At 49.5% G+C, this 15,580-nt stretch overlaps 1 protein-coding gene and 1 long non-coding RNA gene across 2 annotated transcripts; one reads left to right on the top strand and one right to left on the bottom strand.

Moving 5' to 3' along the window:
* Positions 1-2,465: 2,465 nt before the first annotated feature.
* Positions 2,466-9,014, bottom strand: LOC116953647 (uncharacterized). The gene is made up of 2 exons (XR_012929517.1): positions 8,928-9,014; positions 2,466-4,544 (listed from the first exon to the last, which is right to left on the bottom strand). It is a non-coding gene; the product is annotated as an uncharacterized LOC116953647 (long non-coding RNA).
* Positions 8,890-14,634, top strand: C52H19orf25 (chromosome 52 C19orf25 homolog). The gene is made up of 2 exons (XM_032974057.2): positions 8,890-9,357; positions 11,326-14,634. Exons 1-2 carry the CDS (start codon positions 9,225-9,227, stop codon positions 11,568-11,570), a joined length of 378 nt encoding a protein of 125 aa, XP_032829948.1. The 5' UTR covers positions 8,890-9,224; the 3' UTR covers positions 11,571-14,634.
* The last annotated feature ends 946 nt before the right edge of the window (positions 14,635-15,580 follow it).

Below are 15,580 nucleotides of genomic sequence, written 5' to 3'. Positions count from 1 at the left end.
TCCCACAAAACCAGCCCCACTCAGGAGGTGTGTGCTGTACTGCCCCACTCAGGAGGGGTGTTCTGTACTGCCTCACTCAGGAGGGGTGTTCTGTACTGCCCCACTAGGGAGGGGTGTTCTGTACTGCCCCACTCAGGAGGGGTGTTCTGTACTGCCTCACTCAGGAGAGGTGTTCTGTACTGCCTCACACAGGAGGGGTGTTCTGTACTGCCTCACTCAGGAGGGGTGTTCTGTACTGCCCCACTCAGGAGGGGTGTTCTGTACTGCCCCACTCAGGAGGGGTGTTCTGTACTGCCTCACTCAGGAGGGGTGTTCTGTACTGCCCCACTCAGGAGGGGTGTTCTGTACTGCCTCACTCAGGAGGGGTGTTCTGTACTGCCTCACTCAGGAGGGGTGTTCTGTACTGCCCCACTAGGGAGGGGTGTTCTGTACTGCCCCACTCAGGAGGGGTGTTCTGTACTGCCTCACTCAGGAGAGGTGTTCTGTACTGCCTCACACAGGAGGGGTGCTCTGTACTGCCTCACTCAGGAGGGGTGTTCTGTACTGCCTCACTCAGGAGGGGTGTTCTGTACTGCCTCACTCAGGAGGGGTGTTCTGTACTGCCCCACTAGGGAGGGGTGTTCTGTACTGCCCCACTCAGGAGGGGTGTTCTGTACTGCCCCACTAGGGAGGGGTGTTCTGTACTGCCTCACTCAGGAGGGGTGTTCTGTACTGCCTCACTCAGGAGAGGTGTTCTGTACTGCCTCACTAGGGAGGGGTGTTCTGTACTGCCCCACTAGGGAGGGGTGTTCTGTACTGCCTCACTAGGGAGGGGTGTTCTGTACTGCCCCACTCAGGAGGGGTGTTCTGTACTGCCTCACTAGGGAGGGGTGTTCTGTACTGCCTCACTCAGGAGGGGTGTTCTGTACTGCCCCACTCAGGAGGGGTGTTCTGTACTGCCTCACTCAGGAGAGGTGTTCTGTACTGCCTCACACAGGAGGGGTGTTCTGTACTGCCTCACACAGGAGGGGTGTTCTGTACTGCCTCACTCAGGAGGGGTGTTCTGTACTGCCTCACTAGGGAGGGGTGTTCTGTACTGCCTCACTCAGGAGTGGTGTTCTGTACTGCCCCACTCAGGAGGGGTGTTCTGTACTGCCTCACTAGGGAGGGGTGTTCCGTACTGCCTCACTCGGGAGGGGTGTTCTGTACTGCCCCACACAGGAGGGGTGTTCTGTACTGCCTCACTCAGGAGGGGTGTTCTGTACTGCCCCACTCAGGAGGGGTGTTCTGTACTGCCTCACACAGGAGGGGTGTTCTGTACTGCCCCACTCAGGAGGGGTGTTCTGTACTGCCTCACACAGGAGGGGTGTTCTGTACTGCCTCACTCAGGAGGGGTGTTCTGTACTGCCCCACTCAGGAGGGGTGTTCTGTACTGCCTCACTCAGGAGGGGTGTTCTGTACTGCCTCACACAGGAGGGGTGTTCTGTACTGCCTCACTCGGGAGGGGTGTTCTGTACTGCCCCACTAGGGAGGGGTGTTCTGTACTGCCTCACTCAGGAGGGGTGTTCTGTATTGCCCCACACAGGAGGGGTGTTCTGTACTGCCTCACTCAGGAGGGGTGTTCTGTACTGCCTCACACAGGAGGGGTGTTCTGTACTGCCTCACTCGGGATGGGTGTTCTGTACTGCCCCACTCAGGAGGGGTGTTCTGTACTGCCCCACTAGGGAGGGGTGTTCTGTACTGCACTGCGCAGTGTTGACAAATCAATCGTTTAACCTCCACCAGAGGAGACGGTCAAGCTAAAGGCGCAGCGCTGCATTTGCTCGTTCACGCCACTGCTGCAGGAATGAGCCTCCGCTCTATGAGCGCGCTCTGGGTGGTGGTGTGTTGGCCCAATCTTTCGCGTCGACCGGTTCGTCTTGGAAGAGGTGGATGGATAATCCACGAGGGGCTGATCCATCCTGGTGGATCTCACTGGGTGTTTCCGCGACCCACCAGGAAGCCTTGGACAACAATCACTGGGGTGGCCACTGCGCACGCCTCCTTCACGAATGGAAATTTAAAGACAAAGGCACAGTGCGACTGTGACCACGAAACGTCGTACTCGGATTGTAAACGTTGTGGCTTGACTCTCCAACACACCGGTGTGCTGTACTCGTGACGAATTGGCACGTTCTGTTTACGTGACAACCCTTACTGGTTGGCTGTGTCGGGTGGTGGCGGGTTTTAACGACACAACATTTATAAATGTGTTAAAGACACAAGCCACATTAGTGCGGCTGTGGCCATGCAACCCAAACCATGGGCCACACAGTAAACCAAGGCCGTAATAATGCTCAAAATGCCCCCCCCCCCCACCAATATATTGTTATTAAAAATATATAATAGCTATGCTATGTAAATAAAAACAACAATTTGCTCAACCTTGGCCACAATATCTGGACTTGTCTTCATGTAAATCAATGCATAAATATCAGTTCATATGATTGTGGTTATGGTTGTACTTTATTAATCCCTAATCTCTGCCATTACATACGATGAAACAAGAAATGGTAAAAAAGTAAAAACAGCAATGTAATACAATACACTCTTAGACATTATTACAAAAAAATAAATAAAAAGTCCATCCCATGTGTTAGTGAATTTTTTTATATTTTAGGCAGGAAATTAGTTTTAAAATGTAAATATTTTTCTGGGTTGGGACCCCCAGACCCCCTGGAAGATTTGCTCCCCCCCAATGTTGACTCCATGGCTACGGCCTTCCTATGATTACTGTTGTTACATTGTTTGTTCCTATCGTTACTGTTGTTACATTGTTTTTATAGCTTTATTTTGGTGATTCGAAAACATACGGTTAACCTAAATTGTCTTATAGTTGTTGTTGTTGGCTTGTACCACATTGATTTTTGCACTCAGAGTTTTAATAAGTTTTTTTTTTGCGTGGAATATTTGCTGGTTTATTCCAGGATGTCTCTGTTACGCGTTGTCGCTTTAAGATGTTCTGTGTTCAAATTTTATTTGTTGCGATTGCACCCGACTTAAGAGCCGCATGGCTCACAGGGCTATACCTAATAAATGAAACTTGAAACTTGAAAAGTAAACCACTGTAGCCTGCGCACCTTCAATGGAGGAGGAACACAAAACTCTCTCTGCTGAAGCCCTTCTCATCGTGGGCAGCAGCAGAACTGGACGTTTCACATCGAGCTCCTGAATCACGAAGCTGTTGCGGTCTCACGCAAGAAGAGCGAACCCGGGTGGATTTGCCCCGGCACGGAACAGAATAACAACGACAATCACCAAGCACTCGCGCCATCAAACGACAGACACTGGTATCTGATCAAAGTTCGAATTATTATTCGTCGGGGGGATTTTTATTCGCCATCAGATTCGTCCCGAGGCCCACAACGAACTGTTCTGGGATCCCCGCCGTGTCCACCAATGGTCCTGGAAGAGCTGCTGCTGGTGCTGGTGGTGGAGGGGGGCACCCACACTTTACCCCACCGCCCGTGTGGGCACAGACTACTCGTGGTTCTACCCATTTGTGGAGATCGTGCAGGCACATTCGGGATAATTGGCGAGATGTTAACTACCTCGCCTGGTATGCGGGACAGCGTGGGCTCAATCCCGAACGCTGACCCCTACTGCTGTGTCTTTGGAGTTTGCGGTGTCTCTCTCCCCGGTATCTCGGCTTTCCCCCTCCACGTGTCGACTCGGCGCCACGTCGCTGCTGTCGCCGTGAAGAAGTCGCCGTGAAGAAGTCGCCATGGTGAGGTCGCCGTGAGGTCACCGTGAAGAAGTCGCTGTGAAGTTGCCGTGAAGAAGTCGCCATGGTGAGGTCGCTGTGAGGTCGCCGTGAAGAAGTCGCCGTGAAGTCGCCGTGAGGTCGCAGTGAAGAAGTCGCCGTGAAGAAGTCGCCGTGAAGAAGTCGCCGTGAAGAAGTCGCCGTGAAGAAGTCGCCGTGAAGAAGTCGCCGTGAAGAAGTCGCCATGGTGAGGTCGCCATGAGGTCGCCATGGTGAGGTCGCCGTGAGGTCGCCGTGAGGTCGCAGCGAAGAAGTCGCCATGAAGAAGTCGCCGTGAAGAAGTCGCCATGAAGAAGTCGCCGTGAGGTCGCCGTGAAGAAATCGCCGTGAAGAAGTCGCCGTGAAGAAGTCGCCGTGAAGAAGTCGCCGTGAAGAAGTCGCCGTGAGGTCGCCGTGAAGAAGTCGCCGTGAAGAAGTCGCCGTGAGGTCGCCGTGAAGAAGTCGCCGTGAAGAAGTCGCCGTGAGGTCGCCGTGAAGAAGTCGCCGTGAAGAAGTCGCCGTGAAGAAGTCGCCGTGAAGAAGTCGCCGTGAAGAAGTCGCCGTGAAGAGGTCGCCGTGAAGAAGTCGCCGTGAGGTCGCCGTGAAGAAGTCGCCGTGAAGAAGTCGCCTTGAAGAAGTCGCCGTGAAGAAGTCGCCATGAGGTCGCCGTGAAGAAGTCGCCCTCTCGCGAGGCCGTGCACAGAATCGCCGCAAACCCCTCGGGTTGTCCGGCCTCACCGGGGGTGGGCAGCGCTCAGTCCGGCTATCTGAGAGTTGTTGGCCGCTACAAGAACAATAACAACTAACAATGGTAATAACAACAATGATGACAATATTGTGAACAACAATAGGTAGATTTCGATTTAAAGCTTTCGTGACTGCAAGGATTCATCTTCTTTGGTTCTTTCGGTAAAGTCACGTAGAATGAGAATAAAATAATAAAATAAAACAATAAAATTCTCACGACGTTTCGGCCACAACACAAGTAGCCGTTCTCAGGTGCAGAAACGAATCTCTCATGGTAGCCGGTTGGCTTGCAAAGAACCTCCGTCTTGGAGAAGTCAATGTCATGTGAACCCACTGAATTATAACAGTGATCTGCTACAGCAGAAGAGTTCGTCCTGCCGTGTTTCAAGTCTGCTTTATGTTCGTGGATGCGGTCCGAGATATGTCGTTTGGTTTCTCCAATGTAGTTGCTACCACAGAGGCACTTTAGTTTGTAAACGCCCGGGTACTGTATGTCTGGAACAGCATCTTTTACAGATGGAACTAGATCACGGATTTTATGTACTGTGTTGAATAGGACCTGGATCTTGTGTTTATTCAGGATTTTGGAGATCTTTTTAGTGACCCCTGCAATGTAGGGTAAGGTGATGGTTTTGAGTGGCTCCTCAAGAGGATCCTTCTTCATGACTGGAGTGATGGCTTTGCGGATTGTGTAGTTGGAGTAACCATTAGCCCTGAGAGCCTGGTGTACCTCTTCGGCTGCCACTATGCCGACCAAATGTAGGGACAATTTGATTTCCAAATTCAATCACCTCTCCAACAAAAAATCGGATCCACACACCGAAAAGATAGACGTTAACAAAGTCGTAATTAATCGCAGTAACAGTTCCATTTCTGATGGCCTGAAATCCGTTTTAGCTACAGGCCTAAACTATGCTGTCACACCGAGACACATACCGGTTAATGATATCATTGCCCATGTAGACGTTGCACTCAAGGGCTTGAGTCACATCTCTGCAGACGTAGCAAGATCTGAAATCGCTGCAACCCTCAAAAACGCTAAGTTGCTACCTAGCAACATCAGCAAAGATGAACGCTTTGAATTATCCCAATTAAAAAAGAGAGATGATATTGTCGTCCTCTCAGCCGACAAGGGCAATTCCACTGTCATCATGGACAAAACATAATATAACAACAAAATTCAAGAACTACTCAATGACGGCAGCTATACAAAACTAAAAAGAGATCCCACCAACAGCCTGGTTACCAAAACGAACAAAATAATATCTGATTCCACAGCATTAATTGATCAGACCAAACAGTTCTCGTTGAAACCCTCTGCTGCCAGACCTCCAAGATTATATGGCCTTCCAAAGATACACAAAGAAGATACACCCCTTCGTCCCATCGTCTCTACTATCAACTCCCCCACCTATAAACTGGCACGTTTTCTTGCCGATATACTGCGACCTTTCACTGGAAAAACCACCTCTGCGGTACTAAATTCTACTCACCTAGTATCGACAATCAAAGGCATTTCCCTGTTCCCAGACGACCTGCTTGTCAGTTTTGATGTGGTGTCCTTGTTCACCAAAGTTCCGGTACCTGACACCATCGCTATCATTGAAGACCTGGTCCATCAAGGACTACATACTGATGTACCCCCCCTGGTGAGACATTGCTTAACCAACACATACTTCGCCTGGAACGGAACTTTCTACAAACAAACTGAGGGCACCCCAATGGGCTCCCCCCTGTCTCCGGTTGCAGCCAATGTATTCATGGAAAAATTTGAAACTGACGCCATCCAGACTGCCACTCTACGCCTGACCTTATGGAAGAGGTACGTGGATGACACTTTTGTCATCTGGCCACATGGCCAGCCTGCTCTAGACCAATTCCACGACCACATCAATTTCATACACCCAGCCATAAGATTTACCATGGAGGTCGAAAAAGATGGCAAGCTACCCTTTTTGGATGTCTTAATTAAAAGGAGACCTGATGGCTCAATGAGCCACTGTCTACAGAAAAGCTGTAGACCGGATTCCCACCACCATTCATCCCAGAAGAACTCCCTCATCAAGACTCTATACCATAGAGCTCAATGCATTTCCGACCAGGAACACATTGCCAGTGAACTCAAACACGTACACCAAGCTCTCAGGGCTAATGGTTACTCCGACTACACAATCCGCAAAGCCATCACTCCAGTCATGAAGAAGGATCCTCTTGAGGAGCCACTCAAAACCATCACCTTAACCTACATTGCAGGGGTTACTAAAATATCTCCAAAATCCTGAATAAACACAAGATCCAGGTCCCATTCAACACAGTACATAAAATCCGTGATCTGATTCCATCTGTAAAAGATGCTGTTCCAGACATACAGTACCCAGGCGTTTACAAACTAAAGTGCCTCTGTGGTAGCAACTACATTGGGGAAACGAAACGACATATCTCGGACCGCATCCGCGAACATAAAGCAGACTTGAAACACGGCAGGACGAACTCTTCTGCCGTGGCAGATCACTGTTATAATTCAGTGGGTTCACATGACATTGACTTCTCCAAGACGGAGGTTCTTTGCAAGCCAACCGGCTACCATGAGAGATTCGTTCATGAAGCCATCCACATATACAAACACAGAGACAATTTCAACCGAGAGGATGGATTCTGGCTTAGTAACCATTGGAAAGATGTTTTAAACCATTTCGGTTCTTAAGTCATTGTATTTTGCGGTGACCGTCAGACCGCAGCTCTTTCGCTGGCATTGTGACTGTTTCTCCTTCCCCCTCCTCCCTTCCGAGTATGGATTGACCCGTCCGCCTGAATGTTGCTGTCCTTGGTGCTGGTTGTTGAGGAGATGGGAAAAACCGCCATTTTTTCTCTCATTGGTGCTCTTCTCTCCCTCACACCAACGCTAATCCCCCAGTTACACGCTAATTTATATGTAAACTCCTCTCCCCCCGTCCCCCGGTCCGAGCTCGTCGTTCGCCGTGGTGCTAATCCCTCACACCAACATCACGCTGATCCCCAAGTTACATGCTAATTTATATGTAAACTCCCCTCCCCCCTCCTCCAGTCCCAGCTCGTTCGCTCTCCGTAATGCTAATCTCCCAGTTACATGCTCCTTTGTCAAAGCTCTCTGTTCCTCCCACACAGCTTAAAAGACGCTGTCAAGCTTGACAGGGTTCCACTCAAGCGCTGTCTTCTGGACAGTCCTGTTTCTTCACCTGAGGCTGGCTACTTGTGTTGTGGCCGAAACGTCGTGAGAATTTTATTGTTTTATTTTATTATTTTATTCTCATTCTACGTGACTTTACCGAAAGAACCAAAGAAGAACAATAGTTAGGTTATTTGAACCACGTAGATATAGATTCTTCGAACCTATATCTACGTTATTTGAACCTATCTACGTGACTTTACCGAAAGACCCAAAGAATATGATTTCCTGCAGTCACGAAAGCTTTGAGTCCAGAGTACGACGTTTAACACGGAGGAGAGGTATGATGAGGAGGGGTATGATGAGGAGGGGTATGATAAGGGGTGATATGATGAGGAGGGGTATGATGAGGGGTATGATGAGGAGGAGTATGATGATGAGGGGTATGATGAGGAGGGGTATGATGAGGAGGGGTATGATGATGAGTATGATGAGGAGGGGTATGATGAGGGGTATGATGAGGAGGGGTATGATGAGGAGGGGTATAATGAGTATGATGAGGAGGGGTATGATGAGGAGGGGTATGATGAGGAGGGGTATGATGAGGTGTATGATGAGGAGTATGATGAGGAGGGGTATGATGAGGACCGGTATGATGAGGAGGGGTATGATGATGAGGAGTATGATGAGGAGTATGATGAGGAGGGGTATGATGAGGAGGGGTATGATGAGGAGGGGTATGATGAGGAGGGGTATGATGAGGGGTGGTATGATGAGGAAGGGTATGATGAGGGGTGGTATGATGAGGAGGGTTATGATGAGGGGTATGAGGAGGGGTATGATGAGGGCTATGAGGAGGGGTATGAGGAGTATGATGATGAGGGGTATGATGAGGGGTATGATGAGGAGTATGATGAGGAGGAGTATGATGAGGAGGGGTATGATGATGAGTATGATGAGGAGGGGTATGATGAGGAGGAGTATGTTGAGGAGGGGTATGATGAGGAGGGGTATGATGAGGAGGGGTATGATGATGAGTATGATGAGTGGTATGATGATGGGTATGATGAGGGCTATGATGAGGAGTATGATGAGTGGTATGATGAGGAGGGGTATGATGAGGAGGGCTATGATGAGGAGGAGTATGATGAGGGGTATGATGATGATGATGCGAGGCGAGAGAGCTTCCCACGTGACGACTGCTCATGTCAGGTCGGAGGTTTCCCGCCTCGGCGTCTGCGTGTGAGCGACTCGGCGCCAAGTCCGAGGTTTTACCTCTGACACGACGTGGTCCGCCAATTGCGGCTGAAGCTGAGCACGCGACTCCACTTGGCAGATTGCATCTTTGTAAAAAATATTTTTTTTACTTTTGTTATCCTCACAAATCCAAAACGACCACCGCCCCCGTCAGTCGGCCACGTGAGCGAGTAACCGGAGCCCTGGAATTGATCTGCTCGGGTCGCGAACGCCGCCGCCGCCCGCAGCTCGCCCGGGCGGCTGTGGCCGCCGCGCTCAGGCGCTAGGAAAGCCGCCGAAAGCCTGCGGGGGGAGGCCCGGGCCGCCCGCAGGGTGATGTCCACCAAAGGCAGGAAAAGGGCGCCGCTGCCTTCGCGGCCCGAGCCGCCCACGGTGGAGGAGGTGGTGGAGGACGTCCACGGCGCAGGGCCCTCGGACCCCGTGTTCAGCTTCTCCGAGGAGAGTGAAGGCGAGTCGAGACACCTACCCACTCGCCCCCGAGGCCTCCCTCCCTCCCGTGTGAACCTTCACGTACTTTGGGGCAATGCTAGGAGGGTTGAAAGATGCGCGATTTAAAGTCTTTGGTTTGTTTGTGGTGCCGGGCAAGGGCCCAGCGGAGCTGCTCCGAAGCTCGTGGCCACCATCAAATGATATCGCGACGTAGCGGACTTATCGTGTGGACATTATTTTAGTATCAGCCACAGAATCGTCGCGACTGCAGTCTACAGGCGCGCCTTGTCTAAATGTGGACGATACTCGCCTCATGTACATTGCGATGTTAATATTTAATGTTGCTAATAGTGGTTATGTTTGTCCGTTGTTTTGGGTGCCTTCTGGAACATTTTTTTGCATCGATTTCGATTTTCTTAATCGTAACTTTTTTTTTACGTTATTGCGTTTTGTCATTTCGATGATAGAGGTCGCTCGAATTCTTGCCTGGTTAAACAAAATCATCTTCAACTGGAACATATGTCGTGTCTCTCTGTATTTTTGTGTCTATGTATCGCTATGTACTATATTTATCAGTCTCTATGAATCGATGTCTCTGTCTCTATGTATCGATGTGTCTATCCGTCTCCATGTATGGATGTCTCTGTCTATATGTATCGCTATGCACGATATTTATCAGTCTCCATGTCTCTATCTGTCTCCATGTATCGATGTCTCTATATGTATCTATATGTCTATGTATTTATCTTTGTGTATCTTAGCATATCTATGTGTCTGTGTGTATCTCAATGTACTCTATTTTTCTGTCTCTATGTATCAATATATATCAATGTGTCTGTATTTCCCTCTATGTATCGACATGTCTGTATGCATCTCTCTGGGTGAGCAAGGTCACTTGTAAACCTGGATCTCTGGAGTTCTCAAAGTCAACGTGAAACTTTGCTGGCCGTGGGTCCCATTGCCTCCTGAAGTGTAAACCTTTCATCATCGTCCCCACACCAAATATGTTACCAATAAAAATTAATTCTGCAGTCACCAAGTAAGAATGCTCATAAATCGCGTGTTTTAGTTGTGTAACACAAACCGGTGTTGCTAAGTATTTCCCACCTCCATCGGTGCCAATTTCTACTCGGGCCCATTCTGTAATTTAGAATCGCTATTGATATATGCAGCATATTCATTTGTATAGAGGCAGGCAATCTCTATGTCAGTCTTGACCAATCTATGAGTCTATAGATCTCTGTGTGAGCCTATGGGTCTGCACGTAATGAGTCTGTGGCACTGAGTGTATGAGTTCCTACGGGTCTATGGGTCTCTGTGTATGTCAATACAATGTGGATTTAAGCAGCGACTACATGTAACCACATCTGTACAAAAATGGTGTATATGTCTTCATTGTATTTGGAGGCAATCAGTAATAGGCACAGGAGAATAAACATGGTATTGAGTCTGGACTTAGGGGCAAGCGTGGGAGTCGGACAGCACTGGATGGGCGAGGGAAAGGGGGTTGCAGAGAGTGCAGAGGAGAATGACTGAGCTCTCACTGAGCGTGGTTGGCATGGGCCCCAGTGCAAGGATTTCTATCGGGCCATCTGTCCACAATTTACCCTATCTTAACCACTACCGTTCCTGCTCCCTCTTCATAATCTCTCTCCGTGGCTACCACTCCTTCCCCATCCATCCAATCCATTCATCATAATTTTGCTGTCATCAATTTTGCTTTCACTTAATTCACGCATCACAGGTTCACCCATTACTTCCTCTCATCTGTTGCATTCGCCTCATCTTCACCATTACACTCATACGTACCATTGTTAATTCGCTGCAAAGCACCTTGGTTAAAGCGCTATATAAATTACGTTAAGATAAGATCTTTGTAGTCTGGTGCCTGAAAACCCCTGGCACAGGGGTTCCAGTTCACGGCCTACACACTCAATTGTTATGCCACTGCACTAAGCTCTGATCTCAAATGTCACCTCTGGCACAGGGGGAGGTGGAGGAGCAGGGGTGCAGGACATGGGCGGGCGTCTTGAGCACGAGACCACAGACTCCCAGGTCCACGACTGCTTCCAGCGCTGCCGGCGCTTCGTGGAGACGCACCAGCAGCTGCGTGCCGCGCGGAGCCTGTTGGACGAGAAGCTTCAGCAGCTGCAAAGCAGTGAGGAGGAGCTGCAGGCCACCGTCGCCGAGCTGCGGGCCAAGGCCAACGAGGGCGCAGGCCTGGTGGCATGAGGGAGGTGCCCTCTCGGTCGTCCCCCGCTTCCCAAAACATGGCGTCGTGAAAGTCCGTGGCATCAAATCACGTGGCACTGCATGCAGAGTTCCGAGCCCTTCTCAAATTAGTGTTTCAAGTGATTGTTACGGTACGCTGAAGTTTCGTGAGCTGGTCTTTAGTATTTATCAGCATACTGGACGGTACATTCCCTTGACCCTTTTCTCACATTCCCGACAGGTTTCTTCAGTGCTTCTCATGGCCTGCTGGGAAATTTGAAGTCGTACTTGGTAGTAACGTGAAATATTGCCACTTACCGTTGTGTATCATTAGCCCTTCCGCCGGCAGTGGGTTGAGCAAGTGATTGCAGGGCTGCATTTTAACCTTTCTTTTTTAACCCCTGAGCTGGTACCGTTATCGTATTTTCCACGCAGGGCACGTTTCGGTGATGTTGGGCTGCCGGTCGTGATTTTCCTGGTGAAGGGAAATCTTGGGCCACCGGCACCTGAGAACCGAATGGTTCGTGCCACGTCCAAGCAGCCAAGCTCCTCCAGCTAGAGACGCATGATTTATGACTACTCCCTGTGGTATTGCGAGGAGGACAGCGCAGTGGCCGAAGACATCAAGAACACGCTCGACTCAAAGGATCTCCGCCGCTTTGTGGAACGTGTCGATGAGGTGGCTGGTGAGCTGACCATTAAAACAGTCACCAATGCCATCCAAAGCAGCCGCTGCTCCGTGGTGGTGCTGTCCCTGCAATCACTGGAGTCAGCCTGGTACAGATCCATTATGCACTGGAGCCTACAACAATGCTTGGAGCCATCCGTTTTGTTCAGGTTGGTGCCCGTGTACGTGGGAGGGGCGAAGTCGCCTCAGATACTGTCTCACATTGCCGGCCTGCAGTACTCCCACCGCCACTTCCACACCCGCCTCATCAAAACGGTGGACTCGAAAGTCAAACGTCCGTAGATTCACGTAGCGCCACGGTCTCCCGAGTGCCAGGACGACCTCGGCGACGCGATGATGCGTTTTATGGGAAGATACAACCCAAGAAAACAAACAGTTATAAATGTTATTACTACAGGGTTTACGCATGTGTGTATGGGTGGGTTGCGGTAGCATAGTGGGTCACGCGTTCTGCTACAAACTTTGGTGATCTGAGTTCAAGTCCGCTTACGACTATTAGAGTGTGGCGAATTTTTTGAACAGGTCCCACGTTGTCCCCCCCCCCCACTGTTGACTCAGCATTAAAAACTAGGAGCAGTGTGAAAACAATCATTAGAGAGATGAAGGCGGCTGTGCATTGTTGGCCACCCACCCCCCTCGTGTGCTGTGTGCCGGCCTTCATAGGTGCTCGTTAACGACACTTGCGCGAAAAGTAAGACTGCGGCTGCCAGCTTGGTAAGAAAAAGCCAAATTAGGTCAAGCTTTTCATCATAGCACTGCAGTGATGTCACTGATTTACCATAATACATGAGAGAGATATCACGACATCGCTAGTGCCATGATGACATGCTCCCCCATCACTTTAAAGTCCTCTCATTAATGACGCCTCAAACTCCGTTTGCCTGGGTCACGCAGCATAGGAGTGTAGCTACAAAATAAGAGCTGAGCGACTGCTGCAGTTTGCATATGTCGTGCTTATGTGGATTTTGAGCGGCTGCAAGGCGTGTCCATTCGCAGAGTGGGCCAGCATGAACATGAGCGGAGCATCGGGCTTCTTTTGATGGTTACTTTCTTCCTCTGCAGTGGCATGTCTCTGCAAGATTAATGATTTTTAAATTAACTTGTTCCACGTGCACGGAGGGAGATGGAGCAATGAAATGGGCTCTTGTGCAGGTTAAGGATGGATTGTTACCGTGAGAGATGGCAACGGCTTGGAGAAGCCTTCGTCCAGGAGTGGATTGACCGTGGCAAATTATAAGCATGAGGATGATGCGGAGGGAATGCTGGATTGGTGGTGGGATTAAAAAGCAGGTGGCTTTTAAATGTGTACTAAAACATATAATTGTGCCTTCTTGGGGGTGTGTGTATTTAAGCCATTATCGCTTTTGAATATTTGAAACCTGTATTGTGTGTGATTGCGCCAGGCATATCCGCGCACACCTGTGATCCAGCGCTATAGAGGCAAGGGTTGGTGGATAACAGAGATGTGTGAAAATCTCAAACATGCCAGGTTACTAAGTAACCAGGAGTTATAGCAGCAGTGCACGTGGATGCATAAACTCCACTGTGCAGAGCCCTTGGGAGTTATCACATTGTATGCATGCTTTATTTTATCTGGGTACTCTGATTTCGTTCCACAATCTAAACACTCGAATGTGGAGTTGACCAAACATCCTGATGTAGGACCCTTCCTGCAAGAGAGTTGAATCTCATTGATATTTTTTAAAAATAAATATAATTAGAGGTGTGACCTGACATAACTGTACCCATTCACCATTAAAAAACTAAATCCAAGAGACTTGGGATAAAAACAAGAAGAGCAGATTTTATTGTGGGGCATTTGATAATTCTGCGTGTTATCAATACCACCCGATAGCACACCTTTCCTCAATAAAACTCAAACTTTTAAGACATTGAGATTCTAACTGCATAATTTGTAGCAACAGACCTCGTTTGGGTCAGTTGTGAGTGGGCTTGGGCATGACACGTCGCCATCAAGGATGTCAAGGGTGCTGCCCGGGAGCCGAGAATAACGACTAAGTAGCCAGCCAAAGGGAGGGCGCCTGCCTGAGACGACGTCTGCCGAGGAAATGGAACGATGAGATGACCCGTTGTGCAGGAGCGAGGATGGATCGTTATATTTTGTAACTGAGGGATGGCGACAGTTTGGAGAGGGGGCCTCCATCCCAACAGGGTTAGCGCACGGCTTATGATTTACTTATGTATGTTGAACTTCTTTCGCACCGTACGTAGCCAACCGTGCATATCGGCAAGCTGATTATACTCGCCTGTCGGTGGCGAGATGGAAAGAGGGTGTGGCGTTTCATTATTTCGTTTCTATCATCACAATCTTGGGATGGCTGGGCTCGCCTAGAGACACGTGACCTTTTTCTCTTGAAATAAAACTTTGACCTCAAATGCTCGTTTCCAATGCATCTGAATATTCCTATGACGCTTAGCACTCGCTGTCGTGGTATTTCACCTGTATTACACCGGGAGATAAAGGCAACACAATGCAGCCTCATTCGCAAAGGTATCGCAAGATGAATCGTGATGTAGACCTTCCCCAAGCGCAAACCTTTGGACGCCCGAAACAAAGCGTGACCCCACATCACCAGTGGGCTATTTTCAGTAAACATTCTCCAGTTGAATGTATTATTTTTTTGTCCTGTGCCTGCCTCTAACCAATTCTAGCAATCATAACAATTTTAACTTGTAACGCACCACCACAGTATTTTATCATTCTCGTCGAGTAAAAACGTCTCTGATGCACAAGGAACCACAGCGAAGCAGCAAGGCAGCGGCGAGATAATCCAGTGCCAATATTTGCCCAATCTCTGCGGTATTGAGGTGTTATCGGCCAACGAATGAGTGTTTACACGTGGGAGGAAACCGGGGCACTCGGAGAAATTCCTATCGCAGCATTTGTGCTACGATCCACCAACCCTCGCTGTCCCCACAGTGCTGAATCACAGGCCACATGCAGGATAGCCATCCCTCCCCATTCATCATTCACCTGGCTAGCCTGCCTAGCCAGGTGAACGCTCTTCCTCATGTGAATGCAAAGTGTGGACTCCACCAGTTCTGTCTGTATGGGATAGAGTTTCTCCGGTTGCTCTGGTTTCCTCCCACATGTAAACACATTAATTGCCTTGATGACATCTTGATATATAGAGGAAAGAGGACCGCAGAGCTTGGGAAATTTGTGGTAGCGCCGGCTCCATTGCAGAGTGAAAGTCCCGCCTGGGAACGCCACGTGGGTTTGTGGGGGGGGGCAGGGATCGTTATTTGACCATACTTCACCACGCGAGCCAATGCATTCCACCGCGTTAAGTGCCTTTAATAAAAATGACACGAAACCACG

The sequence above is a fragment of the Petromyzon marinus genome, chromosome 52, assembly GCF_048934315.1.
Source record: "Petromyzon marinus isolate PM22_M1 ecotype Great Lakes invasive population chromosome 52, UKy_Petmar_22M1.pri1.0, whole genome shotgun sequence".
Lineage (NCBI taxonomy): Eukaryota > Metazoa > Chordata > Hyperoartia > Petromyzontiformes > Petromyzontidae > Petromyzon > Petromyzon marinus.
This window is presented reverse-complemented; position numbering and strand designations above follow the sequence as displayed.